Source organism: Melanotaenia boesemani, chromosome 22, assembly GCF_017639745.1.
Source record: "Melanotaenia boesemani isolate fMelBoe1 chromosome 22, fMelBoe1.pri, whole genome shotgun sequence".
NCBI classification, from domain to species: Eukaryota; Metazoa; Chordata; class Actinopteri; order Atheriniformes; family Melanotaeniidae; genus Melanotaenia; species Melanotaenia boesemani.
The window spans coordinates 8,578,167-8,589,179 of record NC_055703.1 but is presented as its reverse complement, the minus strand read 5'-3'; the positions used below and the strand labels follow the sequence as shown (position 1 = coordinate 8,589,179).

The following is an 11,013-nucleotide window of genomic DNA, read 5'->3' as shown; positions in this document are numbered from 1 at the left end:
ATGGAATAAACAACACTTACAGGAGTACTTTGGCATTGGAAAATACACAAATTTGCCTTCTTCCTGGGAGTTTAATTTATTTTTACAGCATTTTGCTCTACAGCACTGTGCTTTGCTTGGCTCCAATACACAATATCTGAAGTGTGGAGAAAGACACGACACATTAAGTCAGATGATGAATGCAAGGTCTTTATATATTCATATTATATATATATATGTATATATATATATATATATATATATATATATATATATATATATATATATATATATATATATATATATAATCTTCAGTATAGATGCAACAACATATTCATAGAGCACTGCAGTCCAACAAATAATGAAACACAGAAACCTGCTGTTGCTGCATGAAGTGATAAGAGGCAAGAGGTTTCCCTTCCTTAATGTGTGCCTTCATTTTTTTTTTCATTCTGATTGGTGCACCATTTTGAATATAGTCATTTCAAAGCTTCGGTAAACTTAAAAAAAGAGAGAACTGACAAATAAATACTGTACAACACCATATATGTAATACTAGAATCAGAAATCACAAAAAGATCATGCTTTTCTCAACATTTATATGTATATTATGCACCTTCATGTAATAACGCAGCATTTCTGGTGAGCTCCACTTCACTTTTATCAGCATTATGTCAAAAATAAAGTGCCTTCCTTTGAAATTGGTGATTCCAAAATCCAAACACATATTTGCATCTGGATGCAGAATTCCTGAACAGAGGTTTAGAGCAAATATCCATAGAATTAGACTGGAGAGAAAGGACAAGGTTTGGATTCATCCATTAGGTATGTTATGTGAGTAAGTCAGATGCAGCATTTTCAATCTAACGCACCGTACATAATGATAAAATTCTGAAAAATTTGGTAGTGCCAACTCGTTGCTGTTACCAGTACAAATATCCTGCATCAGCCAAGGTACCGGCCACTGACTTATTTAAGAAGAATTGTCCTTTCTATCCAATGAAGTTCTGCGCATAAACCCAAAGATCATAAACCGACAGCTTGAAAGCAACATGTATCTGCCACACAATTCATCAGCACCTGTTCAGTTATAAGAGTTCCCACTCCTTTCTGAAAGAGCACAAAAGCATTATCTGTTCATCACTTATAAATCCGGATTACATAGCCAGTACACTTCCATTAATCTTTACTCCAAAACACTTTGTACAAGATCCAGAATGCTGACGAGGTAAATGACCAAATTTGTTTGTCATGGTCAGTTAGTCCCCCTGAGAACATTGTATCTATTAGCACAATCTAATCACGGTTTTCTTTCCCTACATTTGTACTGTAGAGACGTTCAGGCTGGATTTACACTGGCACCAACAGTTTGATTAGTTTTTTTTTTATGTCTTTGGCACCCAGATCATACATTTTCCTGTGTGTGAAAGGGAAACTTGAGGAAACACATGAAGTCAATTTGTGTGAGAAACAAGTCAAATCAAATGTTTTTTTTTCTGTATCATTACTGCATGAGGGCAATTCTCATTGCACTCCTCGGCAAGCTTGACAAGGATGATAAAATGTTTTTTAATCCTTTTATCTTTGCCTTCTGGTTCACAACTATTTGCATTTGTAGCCATTAAAAGCAGTGGCTGAAATGTACATGATAGTGAAAGCAAATGGGAGGCTTGATTGGTCATTTTACATACTGGCCATTTTCCTGAAGGACCAATATAACTTTTTTCTTCTTTTTCTTCTTTTTTTTGCCAAAGTCTGACCAGTTTTTTTGTCTTCCGTACTGACAGTAATATAGTGTCATAAGGTGGCACAATAAAGTATAATGCACCATTCTCAAAACAAGGGCTTGAGTAAATAACTGAATTTGGTTCTTTGTAAATTAACCTGACTGTGCAAAAATCTCAACTCCACTGCTTTATCCTCCTCTTCACCGTTTGACCAATCGGAATGCAGCCACTGCTAATCAATATCTGCTTGACAATCGGTCTGGGGAGTTGTGTTTTTAACATCAGCTACGAATTAAGGATGACAGAGAAACATTTTCTTATTTGAACATAATCCAGCATACCAACAGGTGCAGAAATTAGTGGACAGAGGAGCAGTTTGACATACTCAAACTTCTGTAACTGATGCCAAGTAATTAAAACACCAGTATTTTTTCCCCCCATCCCAGTCCAGCCATGTGCATGAAGTATGTTTTGGATCTACTCATGTCTTGTTCCCCTTAAATCCTTTGTAAAGCCTGAGGGATTTCTGTTGTAGCAGCATAGTAAGAATATTCATCTGATGGACTCTGCCCACTCTGTCCATACCTGTGTTTGTTTCCTCCAAATAACCAGCCAATATTCATATACTACTTCCTACTGTAAAAAAAAAAAAGCACGATCACGATGTAGACTGTTTGTTGCTACTGCCAACCACAAGCGATCCAGGACACCATAACAGAAGCCAGTAGGTAGATATCATGCTTACATGCACCCAGGAGAGTGTAGCATATATAAGGAGTTTGACGTAATGCCAAATATGTAAGAGGTCAGCAAGCAAGAGAACAATCCTTTTTTCTTTTTTTTTATGTCCATTCATTAAAACTAGTTAGTTTAGCTCAAAATCAGGACAATGTGCCCAATCCTAATTTGAGACTATCCCACTGCACCATAATTGAGAAACCCAAATGAGTCTTTTTCATGTGTTTAATAGCTGATGGGTTGTTTTTTAAGAGTTATTTTATGACATTTAAGGTAAACTGTCTCCTCTCAAATTAGGACTGGGACCTGTAGATCTCTGATTGAAACAGTTTTGGCTGTGGTCCCTCAGTACTCCCTGGCCTCCTCCAGTTCATTCATGAATACATCTTCATGGGGGTTTTCTGGGCAGTTCAATCCCTTATTGGGTGGCCGCACCGCGTGGAAGCGACTCCAGTCTCCTTTGCACAGGATCCAAGGCAGCACGTCCACTTTGAAGTGCAGCTCATGTGAGAACTCTGTGCTGATCAGGTTAGGCGTGCCTGCGCCTTTCCCCCGTGTGATCAGCTGCCCACGATCGTCGTAACAACAGTGCTGCGCCGCAAGAGTCGAGGAGTCGCTGGAAAGTGCCGAACGAATGCAGCTGCGGGCTGAAGGTTTGTAGATGTCCAGTCGCTCTTTGGGGCTGCTGGCGTCGCGCCAGCGGAACGGCCGCTTGTGAGTCTCGTCGTAGATGCTGACCACGGTGTACGCCACTTCTGACGGGTAGGAGCAGGGGCAGCTGGGCAGCTCAGACAAAACCTGGTGGAGGTACCGCTGAAGAAACTCGCTCTTGCAATTGAGCCATTTCTCACAGCTATCCACATCTGCAGGGAAAGAGGACAAACATGAGTCCTTTTCTTTGCGTTCATAAACATCTAGATAACTTTTCTGAGTCTGAACAATTAACATAATTTAAAATAATCCTACTGTTAGAAAAAAAACTCACCTGTCCCAAATGGCTCTGTGCCATTCTCCATTTCAAAGGGAAAAGGCTCTACTACAGTGTTGACATCACCTGCAAAGAGGAGAGCCATAAATCAACTTTAGATTAGACACTACATGACAACCCAGACTGTAAATATCTAAATATTTTGTCTAGTAATTCTTTTTCTTAAGTATATGTAATATCTCACCAGGGCAAGGCTCCAGGTCACACTTAGAAGCTTCTGTCAGAGTGCAGGAGTAGCCACAGGACTTCGTTCTTTTCCTCTCACCATGTCCACAAGTCACCGAGCAGGGAGACCAAGGAGTCCATTCATCTGTGTCCTTCTCTGTGGGGAGGTAAAAATGTAAAAAAAAAAAAAACCTTGACTACGACTTAACATAACCTTGTGATTCATTCCACATGTGTCAAAATCCATTCCCCGCCCCAAAGAAATATTGAATTTTTGAGGTGTTGAAATCATCATTATTGCCATGCTATACCGTGGTAGTTGTGCTGGATTTATCAAAGTCATTTGACGTGTTCACAGGAGTAAAATAAAACAACATGGACTAATAAAAAAAAAAAAAAAACAAGCTTTCATAGTTCTTTTAACGTCTCAGTCTTTACAAATGACAAGTTTCTCCTGTTTTAACCTTTCCCATGCAAACCCATGATCTTTCCAAGCAGGCTTCAGTTAAATTAGAGGGAGAGAAGCTGCACTGTGGCTGTCCGCCTCCGCACCACATTTCCTTTGTGGTGTTAATAATACTGAAAACAAGTTATTCTTGATTAAAGACGAGGTGGGTGCAGAAATACCAGCTTGGGTGTAGGGAGCACCCAATTTGACTTTGTGGGTAGTGCCAGCTTGCTATGTGGCCATACGAGTATGAGGTCTCAGGAGAATCATAATTACAGAAGAAGCTAAGGTTGGCATCCTTGATTTATGTTCACCAAGTCTTTAGATGTGACCGCTTAATGGGCATTGTTGCCCTTTGTTGACTTGTCTGCATGCACTAAAGTCAAACAGATAAACGTTGTACATCGGCTTCGTGGATACGAAAAAAAGGATTGGAGTAAAACTAGTTTCAAACACTTGCTAACAGAAGTTTTGAATCCATGGGAAATTTCTTTAAGAATACAAGCTTCTTGCTGTAGTTATTCCATGACTGTGCACTCATTTTTCTTTCAATCAGTAACAATGTACATCTCACCTCTCTGTTTCTCTCATTATGCACTATATTTATCACTGAATAAGTTGTCTGTGCAGCGCTGAGACACAACACAAGTTATAAAGCCCCCTTAAACCCCTTCAAAATTCAAAAGACTGAGCCACAGAGGGCAGCTAGAGCCGCCAGGGTCTGAGGAGGGGGGACAAGGGGGTCCTGGGGAAGAATGAAAGAGCCGACCAAATGGCCCCTGTCATTCTGTGTTCCCAATCTGCCCTCTAATTGTCCTGCAAGCAGAGGGATGTTTTGTCCCGGAAAACAGTGGCGGCCTCACGCTGCCATTAGCGAGCGCATCTGAGCCATCTTCAAAAGGCGGGCCTCTGCGACCAGCACTACCAGTGTCGACTTCAAAGTACCCATAACCCACAATGTCCTCATGGTCGAGTGCTCATGCTGCCTCGCATGCTGGCATCATTTGGCTCTCGGTGACTATGAAGACAGTTATCAAGCAGCCTCTATGTGCCTCTTTGGATTTTCCCGCATTAATTCTCCATCTCTCGGTTCCATTAGCCACTTTGACCATTATCTATTTTTTATATGATAAATTCAACAGTTTTAATTCCATCATTTTCTGCATTACTTTTTAATTTCTGTGAAAAATGTCTGATGTTTTTACAAACAGACAAAGTATGTGCCACTTGGCAAAACCTACCGTAGTAGCTCTGCATTGGATCCGAGCCTTCATTCCAGCGAGTATCCCAGTCTCCGCCTACCCCACTGGGTAAGGGCTCTTCACTCCCATAATCCAAAGAGTAATCTTCCTCCCCCTCTTCCTCGCCAGTTTCCTCTACGCCTGAGCGGTTGTTGCTGTCCTCGCTGGAATCAGTGTCGGTGTAACTCCAAAAGAGGGGCCAGAAAAGCTTCTTGCCTCCAAGCCAATCTACTGTGGAAGAGGGGGAGGAGGAGGGTAGCCAGTCTTTTTCGCTGGCCAGGTCCATCTCTACCTCCATCTGAGGGTCATCAACCACTTCTATGGTTACCTGTGCAGGACAAAAAGAGAACATGTTCACCTATACCGTTCACTTGAAACTAAATTGAAATTGAAACTTGATAAGCTCTTTCTTAATTTCATAACTTGACTTTAATGATTTCTTTATGATCTGTAGAAGAGAATGACAATTAGCGACTGAGCAGTTCAACTGTGATGCATTTAGTTTGCTTTTGTAGTTAAATGTATTCAGAAAATACATTTTTGCAGCTGTAGCGCTTCACTTACAAGCTTTCCTCAGGAAATCAGCCATGTCAAATCCTTGGAAGAGCATTTTAGCGAGTGAGCATGAGCATTCAGCCAACCAAATGCTCTGCTCAAGGAGAGAATGTCAACCTTTTTTCTGGATAAGTACCTCTCATTACCTCAACATGACTCATCCTAGATGCTACAGTATTTCCAAGGGCTCACTTCAGCTGATTTGAAGTCCAGGCAACAATGAGACAAGAGATCTAAACTATGTTCCTGTAATTGCTGGGACATAAATGTCAAGAAGTGCTGTTGCTTGTCTCAATTAGCTTATCCTTGGTGTGTTTTAGAAGGAGGACAGTCTTTCTATATGCTACATGAAAACAAGAGATTTACTCAGTCTGTGCATGAAATAGACACAGGTCTGAATCGTTTGTCCCTCTGGCCACATCCTGACTACACTCATGGGAGCCGAGGAGAATAAGTGCCTTGAAATAAGGTGAACTTTTTTAACATTTTGGGATAATTGAAAGGAACTGGTGAGGACTTAAACATGAATGGTTACAGATCTGTCTTTCCATTATTAGATTTTAATAAGACAGAAGCAAATAAGACCCACCTGTGTCTCTCAGACAGTGCTGATTTTGATAGATATTAAGGGAACAGTACAATGGCATATAAGGCTGTATTTAACATAAATTTGCTATTACATTTTAAAAAATGAAAACAGTAATGCTAAAATACATTTATGTGACTCCTCTCATTTCAACCTGCCTGTATGTTGGGGTTCTGGGAGTTAATGTCAGCATTGGCCAGGTCTGGAAAGTTGTTCAGGTCCAAGATGAAAGGTTTGGTCTCCTCCTCAGGCTCAGGCTGTGGAAGAACCCCAACAGAGCGATGTTGGGGGTGAGACCATCGCCTCTGGTGGCTGTGAGGCACAGGCAAAAGACTCTGAACCTGGTTCTGCTGCTCCAGAGCCTCAGAGACATACTGGACCCCACCACTATGTCCTAGGTGGTCATGAGCCTGATGGAAAGAGGAGAGGGAAACACAAGAGTTAAACTGTTTATCTCGACCACGAACTGTTTCTCTAAAATCATTTAAGAGAGAGAGAAAAAAACAGCTGTAAGCTCTATGTGAGCACACACTATCCTCAATAAAATAAAGAACAGGGGCGGCAAAATCAGAAAGAAACCATGGTAGCTTCCGTTGCATTGTCAGCAAATCCCCCCGCCCCAAAAGAAAAAACCCTGAGGCATCCAACTAACCAGCCAAGTGATCAACCAGCCTTCATTTCATTTTCTTTTTTTTTCCCACAACAGTCATGGCATCCAGGCTGTGGACAAAGAGGCTCCTGTGCCAGAGAGATCCTCTTTTAGCTTTAATGAGAGGGCCTGGGAGGCGTGGGACCCCTGGGCTGATGCAAATGTGTCTGAACCTGCTGTGCTGCCGCCATTATGGCCACTACTTCATGTGACCTTTCAGGTTTTTACAGATTATCAGAAGCAAAACTGAAGGGAAAACATGTTAACCTCTGAGACTAATGGTGATAAATATATAGAGGGACATGGTAGATCCGGGTACTGTAGTGAGAATAAAGTCGCTTGAATTTCATTTGTGTGTCTGTGTCTTAGGCCAAATTGGCCAACACATATGATTGGACAAGAATTTGAGATTGGCCTTGAGCCAGTTTGTGGTCTGCTCAGTAAAACAAGGGGCAGTTGAAAGGCTAAAGAGGAGAAGAAATATCCAAATTCACAGCCAGGCAGTTGATTTATGGTTATGGTCTCTATGGGGCATATTTTACAGTGACTGCTGTGATTGTCCCATAAAGACTTTGCGTCAGGCATGATAAATGATGTAGGAGGTCCCCCTTTCTCAGGTATCTGTAAACTCATGGTGGCAAACTGGCAAACTTTTAAGAATATTTCAACCTTTCTCTCTGTAACTGAATACGCACTTTGGAAAGATTTCAAGCAAACGTGATGTCGAGTTCAATAAATCCAGAGTGACCAATAAAAAAAAAAAGAAAAAACAGTCACAATATCAATAATACTGCAGGAATTTTCAACATGCAAATACATAAAACAGCACTGTTTACATTTTGAATTGATTTAATGTACAAAATGCGATATATTAAAAAACTTGCCTTGCCTTTTAGGTAAAATAAACAAACAATTGAACTACTATTGGCTGTTTGTCTTTGTTGATTTAATTATATTGTTTAGTTTTAGATAGTTAGTCATGTCCATTACTGTGCAATAATAAAACAAACCCTTTAAAAACCACATGATAAAAGGCTGTCATTCTTGGGCATACTAGCAAATACCGGCTCAGTCCTTCTTCTTTCATGTTGCAGATGATGTTTTGTGTAAGATTTAAAGTGGATACCTGGGCCAAGTGCATATATTCATAACACTCACAAACGTATCCTAACAGATAGACACAAACACAAAATGACTAAGTCCAGAGTCATGAAAGGGGCCACATACTTTCACACCCTCCTCATCTTGTGTTGTTTCACATCTGGATCCTGTATTTTTTCGCCCTGTATATCACTCTCCTCCTCCTTTCTTCCTCCCCCTTGTTCTCTCTGATCCTACTCTCCTCCTCTCAGTAGTGGGGCTCCTCTGATCAAAGGCCTGATGGCTGATGGCATGCGGTGCGTTTAACAGGGAGGCTACATGGATGCAGTGGGGTATCTCAGTCTGTCCTGAAGACTGCATCATCTCCTCATATGTTTGGATAAGAACTGCGTCTTGCTTTCTGGTGGCGTAAAAAGACCGGACCCATTGTGGGCTACTGTCATTGCCATTCAGCTGCTGTTGATGACACACATTCAGGTTAGAGAGAGGAGGTTGGGACACTGGATGAGGCCAGAGGGGGCGGAGGTGAGGGGCAGGGATGAGATCTGGTGGGATTGGGGGCAGGCTGGGAAGGCATGCAGAGTGGCAGCCCTGATTTATGTGCATGCAGATATCAAAGGCCCCTGCACTTGGCTGTTTCCAAACCATTACAGAAGAACAATAAACTATGGACGCTCTTTGATCGCCATCTTTTGGAAATGGAAACGGGACAACAAATGCATGCCTGGTGGAATCGGGGTGAGGCTGTAGAGGCTGGGGTGTGTAACGGGGGGTACAAAGCAGAGAGTAAACAGGACAAAAAGGTCCCAATATTTGGAAAAGAGGACACAATTCTCCTTCCTCTCTTCTTTGCCAGCAGATGGGGGTGAAGCCAAAAACAGGAAATTCCAAATTAATGCAAAAAAGAGCCAATGTAAACAATCAGATGAATGACACTTGACCTGAGCTCTGTGTGAGAGATGCTGAGGGGCTTGCCTTTTCTGGTTACATAAGCACCTCGTTACTGGGCATCATTTTTTTCCTGATCTTCCCTTCCTTCGTTAAGCTCCCCTTTCCATCCACATCATATGGACACACACCCAAGCAGGTCACAGGCAAAGACAAAGACCTTAATAACGTTTGGTGAAATGGGTAAAGAATCACACAGGCCAGAATAATTTTTTTATTCTTTCCATCACCAACGATTTCCTTCTTTCTTTCTTCTCTGTTTATCTGTTTTGTTTTTTTGCTTTGACATCATTCAGACAGATGATGAGAGAAAAAGTCTCAATAGGGCATCCATGGGAGGCCACACAAGATGGGGAGTTCAAAGGCAAAAACTGAACCCTGACACACACACAGACACACACACACAAACAGACTTTGATATCCAAATATGTCTGTGTGTAACACAAACATTCCCTTAGACACACACCACACACTCCGCAGCATGTGTATGTAGGGACTTTGGATTTATGATAGCAGGGTGTATGCCCAGTGATGGCAAATGTTACTATACATGGAGAGAAAATGAGAGCATAAGAAAGCAACATGAACATATGTGGAAATCCACTCATTTAAGAATGATAACTGAAATATGTATGGTTAAAATGTTGAAAAATAATAAACATAAAATTGACTTTTCCTCAAGACCCTGTTTGTTGGAGGCTAGTAATGTTGCTAATGACTGCATTTATCGTTACACACACAAACATATATAAATTAAAAACACCGGCGTATGCAGGGAATTTAATAGCTGGTTAAAGCTAAAAAGCAAACGCCTAGATTAGCAGAAAAAATTTTAAAAAGTAAAGTGAAAACATAAAACATGTTCAGTGGGTAGCAGATGTGTTTTAAACATGTCCAACTGTCTAAAGACAAAAGAAGAAGAAGAAGAAATAATAATAATAATAATAAAGACAAAACAGGATTAAGATGTATTTTTAAGAATGTATAACTTACTCTGTGGGCGAAACTTTTGCGTCTGGTTGGAAACCCTGCCCCCAAACTGACGAGAAATATCGACCAGAGCACGAGCAGCATCTGAAATCTCCTCGCGACCTCTTCGCGCATCTTCTCTCACCTCACTGTTTCCCGTTAAGATTTGAGAAAAAAAAATATTTTTCTTTTTTGTCTTTAAGTGAGCTCACTGTTTGTCTTCCGTTTGGATCAAAGTTTAGCTTGAGACGAATACAATGTGAAGCCTCGTCAGGCTCAGAGCGTCGCACTTTATGAAGATGCGCACCAGTGTCCAGAGGTATCCCGCGCGCTATCCATATCTGGTACCAGCGTCTTGCGCAGCAGTTGTCAGTCCGTGAGGCGGCTCGAGCTCGGCGCGTCTCTTCCCCATAAAAACCACAGATGGAGAGCGCTTTAAGTACCAGAAAGAGGTAGAAAAAAACAAAAAAACAAAAAACGCAGATTCTCCGTCCGCACCGGCGCTCGCTTATTCAGCTACTTTAAACCGTGACTCACTCGTCGTGGGTGGGTGGGTGTTTTCTTCCAATACATTGACATCTGGAGTTCATAGTATGCGTTTTCTGATAACTTTTTGTCTGGAGCATTAATCCATTAATCAAGCTTAAGTTCATCCAACGGGTTTACAGAGCGAGTGTGTGCGTCTCGCCCCACCATCAGGTCTCGGTAGACTTGGCTTTAACGCACGCATTCAGAGGTTTCATGCTGACGGAGTAAGGGGTGGGATTGCTCGCAGCTGTGTGGAGGGGGTGCATTGGGACCACTGGGGTACTTGATAAGGTGCAAGGTTTAGTTTAGTAGAAATGACCGTATGCAGCAGTAGCGAGACACTTTCTTTAAGGCAGTGTAGCCACAAGTCATCATCTCACACAGTTAACAT

General features: G+C 41.6%; 1 protein-coding gene across 1 annotated transcript; it reads right to left on the bottom strand.

The window, feature by feature from the left end:
- Positions 1-333: 333 nt before the first annotated feature.
- ism2b (isthmin 2b) lies at positions 334-10,780 on the bottom strand. Its single transcript, XM_041976837.1, has 6 exons — positions 10,119-10,780; positions 6,586-6,837; positions 5,287-5,614; positions 3,617-3,754; positions 3,430-3,498; positions 334-3,307 (listed from the first exon to the last, which is right to left on the bottom strand). The coding sequence occupies exons 1-6, from the start codon at positions 10,227-10,229 to the stop codon at positions 2,790-2,792; spliced, it is 1,416 nt and encodes a 471-aa protein (XP_041832771.1). The 5' UTR covers positions 10,230-10,780; the 3' UTR covers positions 334-2,789.
- Positions 10,781-11,013: the final 233 nt, after the last annotated feature.